Raw genomic sequence first — 22,348 nt, forward strand, 5'->3', positions numbered from 1 at the left:
AGCAACAATTCAGCACCATTCCTGAGAAGTTGTCTGCTTCATTCTTAATGGCTCTATCCCACAATGCCTTTCTTTTTTTTCGGTTTTCCTCTTCGTATTACACTATCATTCTCACATTGCGCTCCGAAGTCACATACGTCTGTTCCTACTTGACTGCTCTGCACTGCACACTTATGTCTTTGGCTCAGGATTCATAGAACGACTTTCGGAATGTTTTTCAACCATTCCACTCTCAAATAGCACGTTTGAAAAATTGACACCGTAAGGTTTCCGTGTGAGCTGTGATTTATCATATTGATTACGATCAGCATTCCTTCCTGTTTAGATGGAGTCGTCAAAATATTTTGACGCTCGGAGCAGTAAATTGGTGGTTGAAATTTCTGAGACCTCGCCACAAGGAAAAACACCTTTGTTTTAAGGACTGCCACGCTAACTCACATTATCATATACGTGACATTCTCTCTTCTGTTTCGTCACATTACGAAACGAGCTGCCCTTCTTTGAACATTTAAGAGCAGCGGCAGCAGTATCTGGTAAAGACCCCATACTATGCAGCAATACTCCAGAAGAGGACAGACCAGTGTCGTGTAGGAAGTTTCTTTAGTGGATTTGTTGCATCTTCTAATTGTTGCTCCAATAAATCGCGTCGTCCTGAAAGAACATACCGATCCTTGTCGCCAGAGGAACCTCTCCCAACAATGCTGGAAACACGTGTGCAGGAAAGTCCACATAACGAAGCCTTGTTCAATCAACTGTCTATTATACCATGCCACACATTTATAGAGAAGAGGTCTTGAAAATGTGTCTCCACGAAGACTTGTGGGTTTTCATCGGACTGCCGGTGTGAGTTATGGATGTTACTGACCTCGTCGGAAGTGAACAATATTGATATTATCACTCGCCGATTTGAAATCAGCCAACGATAAAATTCGAATCGTCCACCTTCATTTACTTCTCAACACTAACATGCATGGCTTAGTCTTCCACTTTTATTAGCATTTTCTTCTTTGGTTTCGGACAGCTGTGGTCCAGAATATTTCATATTTAATTCATCTTTACGCTGCACCCAGTATTCTCTTATATGTTACCTATGAACCACTTTCATTCTTCTGTCCACGCCTTGCTAGTTTTCAATTTTGACTTTTCCTAGAACCGCTGGTGTGTTCTAACGTAGACATATACACTGAAGAGCCAAAGAAACTGATACACCTGCCTAATATCGTGTAGGCCCCCTGCGAGTATGCAGAGGTGCCGCAACACGATGTGGCAAGGACTCGACTAATGTCTGAAGTAGTGCTGGAGGGAACTGTCACCATGAATCCTGCAGGGCTGTCCGTAAATCCGTAAGAGAACGAGGAGACACAGATCGATACAGCACGTTGCAAGGCGTCCCAGATATGCTTACTAATGTCCATGTCTGGGGAGTTTGGTGGCCAGCGGAAGCGTTTAAACTCAGAAGGGTGTTGGTGGAGACACTCTACAGAAATTCTGTACGTGTGAGGTGTCGCATTGTCGTGCTGGAATTGACCAAGTCCATCGGAATGTACAGTGAACATGAACAGATGCAGGTGATCAGACAGGATGCTTATGTACGTACGTATCACCTGTCGGAGTCGTATCTAGATATATCAGTGATCACATATGACTCCAACTGCACACGCCCCACACCGTTACAGAGCCTCCACCAGCTTGAACAGTCCCTTGTTCACGTACAGGGTCCATGGATTCATGAGATTGTCTCCATAGCGGAATACGTCCATCCGCTGGATACAGTCTGAAGCGAGACTCGTCCGACGGGGCAACATGTTTCCAATCATCAACAGTCCAGTGTCGGAGTTGACAGGACCAGGCGAGGCGTAAAGCTTTGTGTCGTGCAGTCTTCGAGGGTACACGAGTGGGCATTCGGCTCCGAAACCCCATATCGATGAAGTTTCGTTGAATGGTGTGCGCGCTGACACTTGTTGATGACCCAGCATGCACTTTTGCTACGTTGCACGATTCTCTTCAGTCACCGCTGGTCCCGTTCTTGCAGGATCTTTTCCCGGCCGCAGCGAAGTCGGAGATTTGATGTTTTACGGTACACTCGTACACTCGTGAAATGGTCTAAGGGCAAAATCCGCACTTCATCGTTTCCTCGGGGATGCTACGCCCCATCGCTCGTCCGCCTACTATAACACCACCTTCAAACTCACTTAACTCTTGATATCCTGCCATTGTGACAGCAGTAACCGATCTAACAACTGTGCCAGACACTTGTTGTCTTATATAGGCATTGCCGACCGCAGCGCCGTGTTCTGCCTGTTTACATATCTCTGTATTTGAATACGCATGCCCCTACCAGTTTCTTTGGCGCTTCAGTGTACTTCGAACTGCTCGAACTGGGTGCAAAATCTCGCCTGTGAGCGACCACTTCGAATGAACGAAATGTTCTCGCCAGTAACTGCAAACACACATTGCCTCCCTTGACCTCTAATTATACACACTATCCATCGCGGAAGAAGTGTATCTCAGATAGTCCTCGGGCGTGCTCTTTAAACCGCTAGCGTGCTGATTGGCTGCGAGCGCTCGGAAGCAAGGCAATAACGCTTTCTTCGCTACACCTCAGTTAGACACAAAGGATCTACTCTGGGTACATCGATAATGGTAACAGAACATATTTGCAAAGTATCAGCAGATAGGTCAGTTAGCGAGTTGCAAAAAGCAAACTACTAAACTATTCCAGATCCCCTGTCCAGTTTTTCCGAGGCAATAGGTTACTGTTTCAAATGATTGTTAGGTTACCTGTTTACTGTGAGTTTAATTATGAACATGTGTAATAAGCTGAATTGATTGAGATCCTTGTCTTACGTCATAGTCAAATGTATTTCATTTTCATTGTTTTGGCACTGATGATAATTTACTTATGTTAGATGTACCGGACCAGTTTAAAATATTTAATTAAATATTCCATCTGACGGCTGAACCCATAAGCCACAGACGGTAGAGGTAATCTTACACCACCCTTGCATTATTTCAGCAATAACTTGTTTGCGAAATAAAGCAACATTACAACTGAAAACTTAAAGTGGCGATTTTACAGGTAGGGTTCAAAACACAGTACCAACGTTCCTGCGAGACCAGCAGCAGCAGGCTAGCAGACTGACGCTCGCCACCTACTGTTTCAGACGGAGCTGGGATGGAGATGAGCTCAGCGTGGTCGGAGAGTCCTCCAGAGCTGACGATGGCGCTGGTCTCCGGCCTCCAGCAGGACGGCGACGCCGCACTGGGCGACGACTCGGCAGGGTCTGTCAACGCGACGCTGGCGCCGCCCAGGTGAGTTCCAGCAGTGGCCTGTCTGCTGAACTTCTCAGAAATCGCTTGCAGCAGACTTACTGACCCAAAGAACGCGCCTTGCCCAGAAAACAATGCATCGGGAGGACGCCCCAACTGGAGGGGACTACAATGTCTGTTCCAAATGAGATTTCGTTTCGATTCGTCCCCTTTCCTTGCATTTCAATATTCAGCTCAACTTCACGAGTACGAGGCACCAACATAGCACAAATAGCCACCTCTCTATTCATATCTGGTGGGAGGAAGGCAATGATGTACCACCTCTCTGGGACCCTGCAAATTGTGTACAGTTCCTGACATGCACCGAATTGTCACATCCGCTTATGTGGACGTCATTCATGGGACAAATTCATCGAAAGTACCCAAAGGGAATGTTATAGGACCGTTAGTATCAGAATATACATTAATGAGCTAATTGACAACGACGAGAGCTCCATTAGGCTGAAAGCGAATGATGCTGTTGTATGAAGAGAAGGAGCAACGCCAAACACTGTGGAGAAACACAGAAGATCGTTGCTTGGTGCAGCGATTGGCCCGTGACGTTCAACACAAACAAACGTGACGTAGTGCGAACACATAGACGGAGTGCCAGTACACAGGCGGATAGACTCAGTTATCTCTGACTGCACGAATACCAAACGATGACTGGAAGCAGTCACACACTAATTTCTGAGAGTATACATATCGAGTGATTTGAAATGGAGCGACCACATAAAACTAATAGTAGGAAAGTCAGATGCCAGACTCAGATTCATTTCTGAGAACAGTCAGGAAGCGTAGTACAACGAAGGAGGAAACGGACAAAACCCTCTTTCGACCCATACTGTAGTATTGCTCGTCACTCTGGAATCCGTACGACGTCTGACTGATAGAGAAAACAGAGATGCGAAGAAGAGCAGCGTGTCTCGTGACAGATTCGTTTATGAAGCACGAAAGCGCCACGGAGATGCTCCCAGCTTCGTCGGGAGAGGCGGCAAGTCAGGCTCTGTGGTTTACTGTTAAGATACCGAGAGCGTACGTCCCTAGAAAAAGACAACCTTCCTAGGTGTATCTCGCGGAAAGACAAGATAAAACTACAGAGATTCAGCCCACAAGGAGGCTTGCCAGGAATTCTCCTTCCATGTGGCACTGGAACAGGGAAAGGGGGTAAGTGACAGTGATACACGAAACACTCTCCGCCACACACCTTAAGGCGAATTGCTGAGTATAAATGTAGACGACGATCTTTTGGCGTTCCTATGGCACGGAAAACTTTAATACTGAAATTTCCCTATTTAACATAATTATGCACAGATTTATTTAGCTCGAACAAGTCAAGGCATTTAGTCATTCATCTCCGATGGACCAAAATCCACACATCTTTTTAATGGAACAAAGATCCTCATAGTATGAAATCATGATCTTGAGGCGTTATGTGTGTATATAATTTCGCTTTATCTCCCTCAAGGTCAAGATATCGGGGGACATGAACTTTCCAAAAAGAAACAGAACTCATGACTGGTTCCTGGAAAAGTCAAAGATGAAAAGTAGCAAGACGTGGACAGAAGAATGAAAGGAGGCTCAGAGGAAAGATATCAGAATACTGGGTGCAACTTAATATCCTGGACCACAGCTATCCGAAACGAAAGAAGAAGATACTAATAAAAGTGGGAGACACAGAAAGACAATTACTGTTTACAAGGAGATCAAGGCAGACGACTGGAATTTTGTCGTTGGCTAATTTCAAACTGACGAGTGATCCTATCACTACTCCTTACTGCTGAGGCCGCTTGTGAGGATTTCAGTAACTCACACTGGCAATCAGATGGAAACCTATATCCCTTTGTGTAGACATTTACAAGCCCGCTTCTCTGTAAATGTGTGGCGTGCTATGATAAACCAGTTGACTGGACTCGTTGTGTTGCCGCATCGTCTTACGGGGCCCCATTTTCGGTGACGAGTTTCAAGCATTATTGGAAGAGGTTCCTTTGGCTACAAGGATGGATATGTTCTTGTAGCAAAAGGGTGGCCCCTGGACATTCTAGTTGTTAGCTGACACATCGTCTAATCCTGACATTGCCCATAAGATGGATGGGCAGAAATTATCAAATTTCTGGCCACCAACTTCCCCGGACCTCACCACTTAAGATTCTGCCTGTGGCGCGGTTGAGAGGCGAAGTCTGCCAGGAAAAAGTAAACACAAGACACGAAATGGTCGTCCGGCCTGTGGATACTGCCGCCCTAACAGCAACATCAAAAGAGCTACGCGAGGTGACGTCAAGAGAATTCGGTGGTGCGCTGAAATCGAATGGGGAATTTATGAAACTGATAACTTCACCATCATCCACATCTATACACCGCAAGTCACCTTACAGTGTGCGGCAGAGGGTACTTCGTGTACCAGTGTTAACTCCCAATTCTTCCTTTCCAGTTGACTATGGTTCGTGGGAAAATCGATGGCTGGCAAACTTAAATAAGGGCTCGAATCTCTCTAATTTCATCTTGGTGGTCTCTTCACGAGGTATACTTAGGATGCAGCAATATATTGTTTGATGCCCCTACGAACGTAAGCTCTCGAAACTTGAGAAGCAGATAATATCGTGATGCAGAATGCCTCTCTTGCGGCGCCTGCCACTGGAGATAGCTGAGCATTTCTATGACGCTTTGCGTTTACTAAATGAACCTGCAACGAAACGTGCTGCTCTTCTTTGGCTCTTATTTCCTGTCTCAGTCCTCCCTCGTACAGATCTCATAATGACGAAAAATATTCAAGCATTTGTCGAACGTGTGTTTCGTAAGCTACTTTCTCTGTTGATGGACTGGGGCTCTTCCAAAGAATCTCAGTCTGACGTCTGCCTAACTTCCACTTCAAATCGCTCCGCATGCGCATTCCCAGGTATCTTACGCAAGTAACTGTCTGCATCGATTGTTCTGCAATTTTTTAATCATGCAATACAGAGTTTTTCTATCTGTGTGTTCGTAATACGTTACATTTGTTTACGATGAGGGTCAGTTGCCACGACCTGCACCAAGCGTCGATGCCCTGCGGTTCACATTTCCATTTAAAGGGAACTAAACTCTAAGCGTGGAAGAAAACTGTCATCCTCCGTCTTGCGAAGAACGAAATAATAGAACTTCACACGTTGTTGTTGTCACCTTCACGAACAGCTTTCAAAAGCTGAATTTTGTATGATTTGATGTGTAAACGTCGACGCAACACACACCAGACGGACATCGGGGGCATGATGAACTGTCGAGCTGCTCGGCGAACGGATTTCTGCGGACTCCTTCTGAAACTGTGGTGGATGCGTTGGACGCCTATGTCAGGCACTCGGGACGGCCCGGCGATTTGCTTTTAGACAAACAACCTGTTCCTCGAAATTGGCTCTGAGCACTATGGGACTTAACTTCTGAGGTCATCAGTCCCCTACAACTTAGAACTATTTAAACCTAACTAACCTAAGCACATCACACACATCCATGCCCGAGGCAGGATTCGAACCTGTGACCGTAGCGGTCGCGCCGTTCCAGACTGTAGCGCCTCGAACCGCTCGGCTACTCCGGCCGGCTCCTCGAAATTGTTCATGCCATCGTCTAATGCTCTAGTGTTTTAGGAGGATCCACACTATAGCTAGTAAGATAATCACGTGAACACTTATTACTGACCCGCACTGCTCAAAACGTAGAACACAGAACGGTTTCTGTTGTCTCGACACCATTTTAACTAGAACTGAAGTGGGAACACAGTGCTGCTACCTAGCGGGAATCAGATAAAATTCGACAATTTGCTCTTTCCAACAGTACGTTGTCACGCACACATCTCGAATAACATAATAGTGATAATTGTTTTAAATCGGATGATTCTTTTTGATACACCCGGTATTTGAAATCCGCTAAACAGAGGAAAGAAACAAAAACAGTTCATTTCCGGACATTTCTGTGTGTCCCCCAACAGTTAGGGGATGCAGGAGTATCTTGCACATAATGACTCATGCGTATACCAAATTTGCTGGAAAGTGCTCAACGCGTCGCTGAGCTATGCTTTCTAAGTCAGCCCTCTTCATCCCCAACCTCAGCCATAGTATTGCTTGATGTGTCTCGATGTCACAATAATTTTTCCAGCGACACATACATCAAGTTCAGTAGAAATTTCTTTAGTCGTCACAGAGACACGGTGATATGTCACTGCCTTTGCACCGTCCACCCCTACCCCACACATATGGGGGTGCAAATTTATCGCGGCTGCTACCAATGAGCCTACCGACTCCCAAAACTACGGGTTATATGCTGATATCGGACGCTGCCGAATAATTCTACGTGCCTCGACTTCTATCCCTCCCACACATACCCCTAGGAGAGGTATGGGTGTACTACCCTCACAGTAGTTTTACACCAATAGTCATACAAATAATGAGTCACGTTTGTACAAGTTTTGATTCGAATTGCTCCGACATTCCTTAGTTTCGCTGCTGCGTCACTCCCCTTTCACCCGCACCCCTGTGGCAGGTATGTGGTTCTTACCCCCTCAGGAACGTTCGCAGCAGTCGCAGCACAGTTTTACTGCACAGTTTCATCGCCATCGCATAAATGGTGTGGGAGCACGTAGAAGACGAACAAACAAATACAGTATTATAATTCAATCAATTGCGGGTTCTTGGTGAAACGCTGTAAATTAGGTAAACAAACATTGTTTTTTGCCTTGTTTCACAAATTTTACTATCGTTACTGCACAATCTAGGTTTCGGGCTATAACCCTACTTGAAAATGGGCTTATAACCCAAAACCTAGGTTGTGCAGTAACCATAATGAAATATGTGAAACGAAGCGTAAAAATAGTTTATTTTAGTTAACTACAGTATTCATTTTTATATAAGGCGCGTCCGGAAAGTTCGCTAAATGCTCTCAGAAAACAAAGGAAACGAAATTTACAAATACAGTAACTGGCCTTCAAAGTAATTACCGTTGGCTACAAGCCTACAACACGCTTCTGACATCGCTTGCAGAGCTGCTGGAAGTGTCGGCAAACACGCCTCGTAGAACGACTCGAAGCACGGTGTCCACACGTTGTTTGGTATCCTCAACGTCTGTCGACATTCGTGAACAATAGTGTTTACACTGTCCTCGTTTATCTACAGTTCTTCTGCTCTGATTCTCAATGTTCAAATGTGTTTGAAATCTTATGGGACTTCACTGCTAAGGTCATCAGTCCCTAAGCTTACACACTACTTAATCTAAATTATCCTAAGGCCAAACACACACACCCATGCCCGAGGGAGGACTCGAACCTCCGCCGGGACCAGCCGCACAGCCCATGACTGCAGCGCGTCAGACCGCACGGCTAATCCCGCGCGGCGATTCTCAAGGACAGCAACCCGTCAACCACAAGCATCCCTCACACTCACGTCATTGCAAAATGGAGCGCAAAATGGCGCAACAAGTTAACGTAAATTTTTGCTTCAAATTAGGAGACACGGCGATGGAGACTCACGTAACGTTAGTTTAAGTGTACGGTGTTGACGCAGCCAGTTAACTGTGTGTGAGTGGTTTAAACACTTTAAGGACTGAAACGACCATGTGAAGAACGAACTGCACTTGAATCAATCGGCACAATCCCAGACAACGTCGAACGAGTGCGACGGGTGCTAGGAGATGAGCGACAGTTGTCTTTGAGAATGACAGCAGTCAAGTTGAAGATAAGAGAGGCCAGTCTAAGCAGCGTTGTTCACCAACATTCGCAACGTTACGGGTACCCAACAACGCGTGGTCACGGTCCTTCGAGGATACCACAGTTTCCTTCACAATTACTACCCATGTCAGAGGTGCGTTGTAGCTAATAGTGATTATTCTGGAGCCAGTGAAGGTGTGGGATCCGTACCAGATAGGGCTGATAGAAGAGATAGAGAAGATCCAACGGAGAGCAGCGCGCTTCGTTACAGGATCATTTAGTAATCGCGAAAGCGTTACGGAGATGATAGACAAACTCCAGTGGAAGATTCTGCAGGAGAGACGCTCAGTAGCTCGGTACAGGCTTTAGTTGAAGTTTCGAGAACATACCTTCACCGAGGAGTCAATCAGTATATTGCTCCCTCCTACGTATATCTCGCGAAGAGACCGCGAGGATAAAATCAGAGAGATTAGAGCCCACACAGAGGCATACCGACAATCCTTCTTTCCACGAACAATACGAGACTGGAACAGAAGGGAGAACCGATAGTGGTACTCAAGGTACCCTCCACCACACACCGTCAGGTGGCTTGTGGAGTATGGATGCAGATGTATATGTAGATGTTTTGTTTGTAACCTTCGTTTCCTTTATTTTCTGACACCACGCGCCGAGCTTTCCAGATGCGCCTAGTATATTAGACTCTCCCTGACACCCCTCGTGTATGTATGTGTACACGTAGATCATACGGCTGTATTTGTGTCTCTGCAATATTTCCTTTCCTGTCCAAGTTGAACGGCTCCCTCGCTTCTGCCAAGCAGGCGCTGCGTTGAAAGGCGTCGCTCGTAATTCTGGAACGAATGTCTGTCGATCGGCGTGCGTCGCGCCTCGCCTACACACACACACACACACACACACACACACACACACACACACACACACACACCTCCAATGGAAATGAAAGAGCGCAGACGTGTTTATGCCTGCGCGCGTGGGCAGGCGTATGACGCTCCCTACAGTCGGATCCATCCATCTCGCAGACTCATAAAAATGCGTCCAGTGTGCGGCGGCGTTAAGGGCGTTCTATCGTAAACATTCGCCTGCTTTCACTCTGATTCACTGTACGACAGCAGCACTAGTCAATCATTCGCGATAGTAATTTCCCTTCACACACGAAGAAAGCGCCTGCAAGTAAATCTACACCACCTTTCTCTGACGCACTTTGCAGCCTGCAGTAGAACGACGAATAAATGCCACCCCTTTTCGAAAATGAAAAACACTCTTCGGTCTTACACCGAAACGGGGACTTTTGATTCGCGTACCGTTTGTAGCACTGTGAAACTGTCACCGTGAGCTACCGAAAAAATCGTCGTTTTGCAATAGTGAAGCAACGAACGCACTGCACAATGTTTTCCGCACAAAGTTGTTTGCAAAAGCAATGCTAGTTTGCAAGAACTTTTTTTGCTTCAGTCCCTTCATCAGTTCTTGATGCACTAAAAATGTATAAGCATGAAACGTGAAATTCGCTAGTTGCAAACTCTTCGTAATAGTACAGTAGAATAATTCCTTTTACTTATTTAGCACTGAGCTTCACCCAGCTTTCGATCTGCATATGACATTAATTGTTTTGCTTCGGATCCAAACGAACTTCAGCAAAGGATTGACGAAATTGACGAACTGAAAATGGCAAGTATTCCGCGGAAGCCACCCAATGGTGGATGGCGGAGGGTACTTCACTTGCTTCCCTCTCCCACCACTCACCCCCACCTCCCCCCTCCTATAAAATGACTGCTCGCAAACTCTAATCTCTGTAGTTTTATCTTCATGTCATTTTCGCGGGACGTAATTAGGAGGGGGAAAACACTGGTTGACTCTTCCACGAACGCACGCTCTCGTAACTTTAACAGCAAAACCACGCCGTGATGCGCAACGCCTGTGTTGTAGCTTCTGTCACTGGAGTTTGATTATCATCTTCATGGCGCTTTCGCACTTAGTAAACGAACCTGTCACGAAACGCGCTCTTCTTCTTTGTATCTTCTGTATTTCCCCTATCATTCTTACATCTACATCTACATCGATATTCTGCAAATCACATTTAAGTGCCTGGCAGAGGGTTCATCGAACCACCTTCACTGTTCTCTATTATTCCAGTCTCGTATAGCGCGCGCAAAGAACGAACACCTACTTTCCGTACGAGCTCTGATTTCCCTTCTTTTATTATGGTGATCGTTTCTCGCTACGTAGGTCGGTTTCAAAAATATATTTTTGCATTCGGAGGCGAAAATTGGTGATTGGATTCTTGTGAGAAGATTCCGCCGCTATGAAAAACACCTTTGTTTTAATTATGTCCACCCAAATCCTGTATCATTTCAGTGACACTCTCTCCCCTATTTCGCGATAACGGTTTTATTCTTAGACAGACGATCAGTATTCAAATTTAGATAGACTGAGGATTTTTTAAGCTCCTTGCTTCATAGGTAGACTATGATTTCTGATGATTCTGCCAGCAAATAATACTGGCACCTGCCTATCATGCGACTGGTTTCATCTTATAATTCTATTTTAATCTCTGCGCATGTTGAGTCCCAGGTAATTAATGGATGTGACAGACTGCAGTGACCGTTAGAGAACCGTGCAGTCCATCGACAACGGCTCCTTCCGCTTGTCGATGTCCAGAACATTACGTGCGTTTAAGTTAAGAGCCAAGTGCGAATCCCTGCACCAGCAATCGATTCTCTGCAGGTGTTGGGGCGTTCTGCCGTAGTTACCTGGCGTTACGACTCTTCTGTACGTTGATCGCACATTCGCGATCAGCATCGTGGGGTATTCGACGTACACGGTGAATCATTTAAGCTGCATAGCTCAAACATTTTCCGAACAGTTTAAGATACGGAATTCTCTATTCACCTACATGAAATGTGATAAATTCCTGACTAAATGGAGTACAGTCTGTGTTGAAAGTTACTTTAATTACCGACATATGAGTATCAACTTCCTTTTTTGAAATGAAATTGTAGTCATTTCTACAGCTCGTGTCGTGGGTCTAAGAGAGGACAATTCGACGACGTTGGACGTTTCAATCTTCAAAATCCGATCAGTAGTTTCCGAGAAATTACAGTGTTTTGATTTTAAGATTTATCTGTTTTGAACATGAAGCGAGTTACTGTCTTGCGCAGACGTTTGCGATTTCATGCCCAAATAAGGAAATACTTTAGGTCAGTGCAGCTGCTCCCAGCCACGTTTGGTGCGGCTCGGTATGGTTAAACAGAAAAGAAAGAAAACAGAAAGCACACCTCTGACACATGCCCTGATTTCCTTCTCTCCCCTGCCTCTGCCCATCTCCCCCCCCTCCCCCTCTTCTCCCCCACTTCGTCCTCCTTCCCCCTTTCTTTCTCCATCTTCTTCTTTCCACTTTCTATGTCAGTTTCCTTCCACCCCTGTGTACGTCTTCTGTTCCCCTTCTCCCTGACCCTGAACCTTCTTATTGTTATTACAGATTCTGATTCCGTAGTAGTTCTAGTAGTAAGCCCATAGTCCATAAACACAACTTTCCTGTTTGGTATGTTTAGGACCGCAACAAGTAAAAATTTGATGTAAATCCGTCGAGTACTCTTTGAGGTTTTTGGTGGCAATGTCTCCTGCTTGATACGTATTAATATATTAAAAATATATAGCTCATATCAGTCCAAATGTTCATCAGCGTATTGTGTAAAACTTTGAAGTAAATCAACATTTAGACATTTCCGGTAATGACGTCTCCCTCTTATATATTACATATTAATTTATGTATTATACATATTAAAAATAGGTCTACATCTACATCTACATTGATAATCCGCAAGCCACCGTACGGAGCCTGGCGGAGGTTACTGTACGCTGTACCACTACTTGTCATTTTCCCTCCTGTTCCAATCGCAAAGAGACGGAGTGAGTCCTAATTTCTCGTATCTTATCGTCGTGGTCCTTACGCGTGATGTAAGTTGGCGGCAGTAGAATCGTTCGGCAGTCAGCTTCAAATGCCGGTTCTCTAAATTTTCTCAATAGTGATTCTCGAAATTAACGTCGCCTTCCCTCCAGGTATTCCCGTTTGACTCACCGAAGCATCTCTGTAACACGTGTTGTTCCAAACTACCGGTAACAAATCTAGCAGCCCGCCTCTGAATTGTTTCGACGTCTTCCTTCAATCCGATCTGGTACGCATCCCAAACACTCGATCAGTACTCAAGAATAGGTCGCACCAGCATTCTGTATACGGTATCCTTTCCAGGTGACCCACTCTTCCCTAAAACCCTCCCAAAAAAAAAAAAAAAAAAAAAAAAAAAAAAAAAAAAAAAAAAAACCGATGTCGATCATTCGCGTTGACTTGAGATTTCTGTTTTTGCATTCGGAGAATTTTAGGAAAGACTGCATATAGAATGCTGGTGCGATGCATTCTTGAGTACTGCTCGAGTTTTTGGGATCCGTACCATTTGCTACCGGTGGGTTCGAACAACGTGCAAAAGGTACTTCCAACAGACTTTGCACTTAACCTCCAACCTTTTCGAAACTCTTGCTTGCTGACATCTCTCACAAAATAACGAGGTGAAAAACGCCGATCGCTTACTGCATAATCGCTGTTTATGCAGTAAAACTTCAGCTTTATGCACGAAATTTTCATTTACGAGGGCCGATAAGTAAGTAACGCAACACACTTTTTTTCTCGATCAATTTCGGCTGAAAAAATGTGGAACTTACTGTCGAACATCGTCGTCGAATATTCCCGCTTCAGCCCCTATAGTTCCATGAACTTCCGATAAGTTTCGGAGCTATACGTATCCTTCAAAACGGGAGGTGCGTCGCAAGCAGAGAGCTGTCATCGAGTTTCTTTTGGCGGAAAATCAGAGAGCGCACATACTCATAGGCGCTTCCAGAATGTCAACGGGGACCTAGCAGTAATTAGCGCGATGACCGAACAAGTAACAGTGTCTGTACAGAAAGATACAGGAGTTCTTTTTTCTCTTACTCCATTCGCTAGTCGAGCAAACGACGGTACGCAGTAGGCGCAGTAGGACTGCGTGCGGAGTGTGCGAGCGGATAATATGTAGATGTAGATGCAGATGTAGACGAATGGGTTGTACCTTGCCAAGGAGTAATTAGCTCTCTCAGCCAGACAGCCGGCTGGCTACGCATCGATGCAAATGGAGCCTACACTGTCGCCCGCACGCGCCCACGGAGAACTGAACTGCGCGGTGTGCAGTAGACGCGGCCCCTGTTCTGTACATATGTATGAGGCGCGCGCTAATGAACGCCTCCGCCTTACATATATGCAGCCACCGCCGCTGGCTCCTTTATCTGTGACTCCTCCCACGCGTTACCGTCTCCGCTCTCCTATAGCACGGACAATGGCTTCGGCGGTGTCATTATTGTCTTCTCACAGCCTCCTTACACTGCTAGCGTACCTAGCCGTTCAGAGCTGCTCCGAGTAAACTGCCAGTACGTCGACACTACGTCTAGTGCAGAGAAACTGCCGTCCGAGCGGTGACATTCTATTCCGTTGGGGTCTTTTGTAAGTCGATGTCTGTACGTGTCACGATCGCCAATCTTCCCCATAAATAAATTAGTGCCTGACAAGAAATAGGTCGTTAGTTTTTAGCATCTCAGCCCACTATCATTTGCTGCAGATTTCATATATCCATTTATAGACTACATCAACACTGCACGAGGCGTATTCCAAAACTAAGGTCTGTTTGGTCAAAAAAAAAAAGCTAACCTCATGATAAAAGGTTTTTGCTGACAGTAATAGTTTACTACATATCTACTGTGCTTTTCCACATAATCACCGTTAACATCTACACACTTGTGCACATTGCACCAGCTTCTTTAACCCCTCTGCACAGAAGTCTTGCGTCTGGAAACTGAACCAGTTGGTAGCGCCTGTCTTCAGTTCATCATCGTTTTGAAATCGTTGTCCACTCAGCCACTTTTTCAAATACGATAAGAGGAAATAGCCACTTGGTGGTTGGTCGGGATTCTACAGAAGGTGCTCAAAAAGTACCAAACGAAAATCTTGAATCTTCTCTCCTTGGTTTTGGCAACGATGTGAGGGCGTGTGTTGTAGTGATGGGGGATTGTGCCAGATGACAGTTTCCTGCGGCGTCGCTTTTGGCTCGCACGGCACACTCAAGTTAGTGTTTCACCATGTATGTAACTTATAACTGGTGACCCATGCTCCATAAAATCAATCAAAAGGACGCTCTTTTCGCCCTGAAAAATGATCTCTACCATTATTTTTCGGTTCGGGAACGGAGACGGCCTAAACTTTCTTGGTTTGGGCGAACCAGCATGGTGCCAGTGGATTGAGTGTTGTATCGACTCTGCATTGGTGTGCGATATCCACTTCTGGTCGCCCGTAACAATGTAGAAAAACAAATCATCTCCATCTTGCCTACAGCGCTCCAAAATTTGTCGCACACTACGTTTTCTTTGCTCTCTGTGCCTTCAGTGAACAATTTTTGGAATCCACCTGCCACACTGTTAGTGATATGCAAGCTGTTCAGTGACAGTCCTGTAAATTGAAGTTCGAGCAACAGTTTGGAATTCATTTTTCAGACCACTGATCGTCAATTGCCGATCACTTCGAAGTTTTTTTGTTCACTTGATTAAAGATGTCTTCGGTCCGAATACTGGACCTGCCACTCCGCTGTTCACGGTGAACTTTCGTGCGGCCATTCTGATATTCTCGACACCATTTTCGAACTTGTCTGTTACTCATTACTTCAGGTCCCTACACTAGGCATAGCTCACGATGGATTTCAGCAGATGAAGATATTTTTGCCAACAAAAAATCTACTCTCACCGCGAACTTCACAATGGGCAGGACCTACGATTGTCTCTGCCATTGTGATCCGCTCTCAGCGACTGCCAAGCGACTACTAAAGAGTCGGTAGACAGCGTTGCATGTGTGAAACTTCATTCACGCCTATCATCAGTTAAATATTGGTCACCAGACCTTAGTTCTGGAATACACATAGTATGTTAGCTACGTTATTAGAACTGATGCTCTCATTTACCGTCTAGTAAATTCATCAGAATACCAATCTCAATTGCAAAATGACTTAGACACGATATATAATTGGTGCGAAAAATGGCAGTTGTCTGTCAGTAAGGAAAAGTGTGAGCTCTTTCACACGATTCCAAAAAGATATTCGTTCCATTTCCATCACACAAGTCTGAAGGCTGCCAATTCAACTAAATTCCTAGGAATTAGAATTACGAGTAACTTAAATTGGAACGGTCACATAGATAACGTTGCGGATAAGGCAAACGAAAATTCAAATGTTCAAATGTGTTTGAAATCTTATGGGACTTAACTGCTAAGGTCATCAGTCCCTAAGCTTACACACTACTTAATCTAAATTATCCTAAGGACAAACACACACACCCATGCCCGAGGGAGGACTCGAACCTCCGCCGGGACCAGCCGCACAGTCCATGACTGCAGCGCCGCAGAGGCAAACCAAAGACTAGGTTTTATTGGTGTACGCTTAGAAGATGCAGCAGGTCTACTGAAGAGACTAGCTACACTACGCTTGTTAGCCTGAGTAGTGCTGTCCGGATAGGAGACGGAGGACATCGAAAAAGTTCAGAGAAGGGCAGCTCGTTTTGTGTTATCGCGAAATAGGGGAGAGAGTGTCACGGGTATGATACGCGAACAGATGGGGCAGTCAGTAAAATAGAGGCGTTTTTCACTGCGGCGATATCTTTTCACGAAATTTTAATCACGAACTGTCTCCTTTGAATGTGAAAATATTTTAACGTCGCCAACCTAAATAGAGAGAAATGCTCATCATAATGAAATAAGAGAAACCAGAGCTCGCAGAGAAAGATTTGAGTGTTCATTTTTCCCACGCGCTGATAGAGAGATAAACAGTAGAGAAATAGCCTGAAGGTGGTTCGAAGAACGCTCTACCAGGCACTTTAGTGTGTACTGCTAAGAAGTCATATTGATGTCGCTGTAGATGAAACTGCTGATTAAGTGGAATCGTCAAGTCTTGGTCTTGTGAAACTACGCCCATATATAGATAAATTCATGCCCCAAATAATCACAGTAACGCTATGTAACTTTGAAAACAAAAGCGGAATTTGAGAAAGTAGCTCACAATTACATTAAATCGCGCAACTAATGAATGGCAGACACAGTAAGTGTGATTACACATCAATGAATGTGAAAAGCACCCAACAGATCCTATCAAGAATTAAGGCGAAATGTAGGCGGCTACTGCACAGTGGGGACCGGTAACCCTTTCTGTAATCACAGCACCCAAACATGAAAGTGACTGACTGATCGTAATACTTCTCCAACTTGTCTGAATGACGATGCGCTTCGAAAGTTTTTAATATGCATGAAGTGCTACGTAATGCTGAAAACATCGATACAATTGTCTTTGCAAGTTGGATTCGCGAAACTTGAAAACTAAGACTGCATAGATTCTGCGACAGCAACTCTTCGCTCTGCCGGCAACTCTGCCTTCGGAAATGAAAAATATGAATGCAGATAACGGAGTCTTTCTTACTAGAAACGGGAGAAACCATCCGAGTAGAGAATGACTTCGTCATCTTCTTCATGTGCCACAGTTAGGTGGACGAAGTTGGCGCTTGGCAACACGTGGGTACCCAAGGGTGGCAGACAGAGCACGCATGAAAATATACGTGGTGACAATTATTGAACTACATGAGGAAAAAAAATTGTTTCAAACTACGGCGTGCACACACTATTCAACATGTAAATGTCACTACAGATATTCAGATTTAGGTTATGACATGTTCGATACGCCTGCCAGCATTGGGGGTGATGTGACGCAGGCAAATAGCGAAATTGTGCAGGACTGGCTGAAGTGTCGGAACATCGGTGCTGTCGATGACCTCCTGAATGGCTGTTTTCAGCTCAGCAGTGGTTTTGTGGTTGTTGCTGTACTCCTTGTCTTTAACATAGCCCCACAAAAAGCAGTTGCAGGTACTGAGATCCGGAGAATATGGCGGCAATCGAGCCCCATCCCAACAGCCACTGGGTACCCCAGAGCCAGGATGCGGTCCCCAAAGTGTTTATCCAGGACATCAAACACACTCCTGCTTGGTTAGAGTCGAGCTCCGTCTTGTGTGAACCATATCTTGTCGAAATCGGAGTCTCTTTGGATAATGGGGATGAAATCGTCTTCCAAAACCTTCACGTACTGTTCGGTAGTCACCGTGCCATCGAGGAATATCGCCTCAATTCTTCTGTGACTGGACACTGCACACCACACAGCCACCCGTTGAGGGTGAAGAGAATGGTCGATCGGGAAATGCGGATTCCGAGTCCCCCAGATGCACCAATTTTGCTTATTGACGAATCCATCCAAGTTAAAGCGGGCTTCGTCACTAAACCACACCACACTAATTCCCATTATGCCCCGCAGACAACCGTGCAGTTTGAACGTCCTAGCGCAAATTTTCCAGAAGCTGTGATCATTTTATTTCATATAGTTCAATAACTGTCACTCTTTACGCAAATATTCAATAAATGACTTGGTGAAGTGGAAATGAGGAAACCCAAACGCAGGTAAACAGTATATTGACTTCAGATCAAGTACACAGAGGACACAAGCCTCATAGCATTAAACAAACTCACGTAATGTAAGTCGGAAGTTCCAGCTATCACAAGGATACAAACATGACTTCAGTAAGAGCAACCGAGCGAGGTGGCGCAATGGTCAGCTCCGTGGACTCGCCTTCGGGAGCACGACGGTTCAAACCAACTGCCGGCCAACTAAATTTAGGTTTTCAGTGATTTCCATAAATCGCTCAAGGCAAATTCCAGGACGGTTCGTTTGAAAGGGCAAGGCCGATTTCCTTCCCCATCTTCGACACAATCCGAGATTGTGCTCCGTCCCGAATGACCTCGATGTCGGCGGGACTTTAAACCCAATCTTCCTTCCCTTCTTTCAAGAAAAGCATTGAACAGCCTAAATTCAAGAAGACAGTGATGAAACTGATCGCTTAATGCTACGGACTGAATGGTCAGACCACGATTCTGTGGCCAGCTACAAGCTCACTGAAAGCACACAGGCTCGGAAATGCGATAATGCCAAGCGCCTGAATATGAGCTCGTCTTCGCAATTCGTAACTAGTTTAATACACAAGATTAGAGAAAATGGGATACAAGCAACATACGAATGAACTGACTAAAATCTCGACTATGAACAGTCACTTCGAATAAACGAAATGTTCTCGCGATAACTGCAAACACACTGTCCCGCATCTGACCTCCGACCGTACGAAGCTCTCGTGGAACAAGTGTGCCTCCAACATGTCCGCCAGCGTGCCCTTTAAACCGCTACCGTGTTGACTGGCTTTAAGTCTGAAAGTTTTCAAAGGTAACTATGCCTCCTTAGCAACATTTCAGAGAAAGACGAAAAAATCTGCACGTGTGTGTATCGATACTAATTACAGAGCATCTTTGCAAAGCATCAGCGAGGACTATTTCGCGAGTTAGAGAAAGAAAACTGAAAGTGCCCTTTACCACGCAATATTCAAGAGGTATGGGATTTCTGGGATGAAGCTATGTTACTGACAGCAACAAAAATAGATACTAGCGAAATAAAAGAAACTATAAAAAAGGTGGAACAACGAAGGAACCCAACGTGGAAGATCAATAATTTTTATCTCGCTCGTTTCAGTGGCCCTTTGCAACCGGTGTGATTCAGAGCCTAAGCCATTCATCGTAACTCAATCATGCTATTTGTTAACACCACGCTTTGTCATCTTGGACGTTCCTAATATCGTAGTCGAAAATCCCTCCCACAGACATTCTCTGTTATACTCGTCCCTCTTTAAAAGCCATACCACCAGAAACTTTGTATGTGGTTTGTTCACTATACCTGCTATATTTTAGTCATTTCATTCTGGTGTTAATGTGAACTCCGGCTTTAGGGCCCTGAACTAGGTACGGTACTTGACTGTGTTTTCTCGGTATTAATACAGGTGGATGAGTTGCCAAGTTGCATGAAGATATAAATACATGGACAGTGGATAGTCACTCTATGAGAGGCTGAGAGGGTAAACATGAGACCCCTGGGGTCACAAAAAGAAGCTCGCCAATTGAACAAAAATTCCATGTAGCACATTTCTGAATCAGAGTGCTGAAAACGTAATGTGCCAGTAAGGCAGAGGTGCCACCAAGCCAATGGTTAGTTTATATACCACACCGCTGTACTGGACTCGGTCCTATTGGAGATGGCATATCTTCGTCCTCTTTCGACCCCTGAATTAATTTTCCCACCAAGTTAGAGCGGAATTTGCAGTTTAATGAGTATTCTGAGCCATGGTCGACTACAGGTATTTCACGTTAGCCAACACTACCAGAGATGAAATAAGTCGTAAATGACAGTCTAAAACCCTAGGACTGACTGCGTATCCAACCCCAAGCCAATTGATCCATAGTATCACACCTAACTCAAGAGTGGTCTCAGATTGGAGTGGAAACAATTTAATTTACACATCACAATTCAGATTTGAGTAGGGCTGCTCGGCTGAGATGGCTATTTATTTATTCACTCACTGACAAGCCTTAAATAATAAAATTTCGTCAGTTGATATCTTTTGTTATTTTCTTAGAACCTACAGTTTTATAGAATTGGAGGCTTCTGTATGTCAATGACATTTCACTCAACATTCAGCAAGGAGAATTGTTCCTTTTTGCATATGAGACTAGTGCTATGATAAATTCCGTTAGAGAGAAAGCAATAGAAGAAACGTTTAATGGTATTTTACAAAGAATTATTAAGTGCTTCTCTGAAAATTGACTCTCCCTAAACTTTGAAAGAACACCGTATATTCAGTTCTGTACAACATATTGTCTTACCAGCAATTGATGTAGCACATGTACAAGAGTCAGTAAAGGGAGTAGACTGCTACAAATTCTTGAGTGTACATACTGATGAACACTTGAACTAGGAGAAACATATTACCTAGCTACTCAAAAAATAAGATCTGATGGTTTTGCTCTTCTTATAATTCCTAGTCTTGGAAACAAACGAGTCAGCCTCCTGACATATTTGGCATATTTTCACACCATAATGTCTTATGGAACGATTTTGTGGTGTAACTCATCACATAGAACTAAAGTACTCGTTGCACAAAAGCAAGCAGTAAGAATAAAACGCAGTGTTCACCCACAATAGTCACGTAGGTATCTCTTCAACGAGTTAGGAATTTTAACTGCACTGTTACAATACATATATTGACTAATTCGTCGTAAATAATCCAATACAAATTAAGAAAAATAGTGATATTCAAACGTATAATGCTATCTATTCCTCTAGAGGAAAAAATGACCTTTATTACCCGTTATTAAAACAGTTAGTGGCTGAGAAACGAGTCAATACGTAGCAAAAAAAAAAAATTATTATTTGTCAAACTGCATAATATGTCTGACAGGCAGTAAAGCAAGTATTAAATCTAACGTAAAATCTTTTCACCCTGACAACTCCTTCTACTTAATGTACGATATTTTATTTAATAACTGGTAGACTGTAATAAAGCTGGTTTTTTAAGTGTTGTTGCGCAAGTAAAAGATAATATGATCGTGAATGTTAACGCTAATCATGTATACATACGAGGGCTTCCCAGAAAGTAATGCACAGCATTTTTTTCCCAGTCTAAAACAATGCCTCGAATTCCAAACGTTACGTGTGTATTATCTGAAGTCTCCTGAGTCACTTCCGACAGACAGCGTAGCTGTGCGACAGTTTCAGAATGACGTCTGTAGGTTACAAGCAACATACCGTCATTGAATTTGTCACTGCAGGGAAAGAAACTGCTGGGAATATTGACAAACGCTTGTCCAAAGTCTATGGAGCATCTGTTGTCGACAGAAGCACAGTTAGATGCTGGTCACGGAAAGTGGGGTCACCAGAAGGCGGTTCGGAGTAGCTCCACGATTTGCAGCGGTCGGGGAGACCATCCACGGCTGTCACACCTCACATGTTGCAGGCCCCTCGGACTTCCACTTGTTTGGGCCATTAAAGTATTCCATTCGTGGAAGACATTTTGAGGACGATGAGGACGTGATTCACACAGTGAAGCACTGTCTCCGCCACCAGAAAAAGAATTGGTACCGACAGGGCACACACGCCCTTGTTTCGCGCTGGAGGAAGGCCATGGAACGGGATGGAGATTACGTGGAAAAATAGGGTGTGCAGATAAAACATCGTTCTTTCGTATGTGCAATTCTCATTATGTTTAAAAAGAACTGTTGAAGAAAAAATGTGATGCATTACTTTCTGGGCAACCCTCGTATCTTGTAAATTGACTCGGTCCAAATTATTTTGATAAAAGAATCTTTCGAACGATGAATAGACC

General features: G+C 44.5%; 1 protein-coding gene across 1 annotated transcript in view; it reads left to right on the forward strand.

Annotated features, from left to right (window-relative positions):
* LOC124717108 (G-protein coupled receptor moody-like) overlaps nt 1–22,348 on the forward strand; it is a 336,472-nt gene that overhangs the window by 160,192 nt on the left and 153,932 nt on the right. The window contains exon 3 of the mRNA XM_047243820.1: nt 3,165–3,312. Within this exon, the coding sequence (XP_047099776.1) occupies nt 3,176–3,312 (137 nt within the window). The 5' untranslated portion in view covers nt 3,165–3,175. The remainder of the gene's footprint in view (nt 1–3,164; nt 3,313–22,348) is intronic.

This window comes from Schistocerca piceifrons, chromosome 9 (genome assembly GCF_021461385.2).
Source record: "Schistocerca piceifrons isolate TAMUIC-IGC-003096 chromosome 9, iqSchPice1.1, whole genome shotgun sequence".
NCBI classification, from domain to species: Eukaryota; Metazoa; Arthropoda; class Insecta; order Orthoptera; family Acrididae; genus Schistocerca; species Schistocerca piceifrons.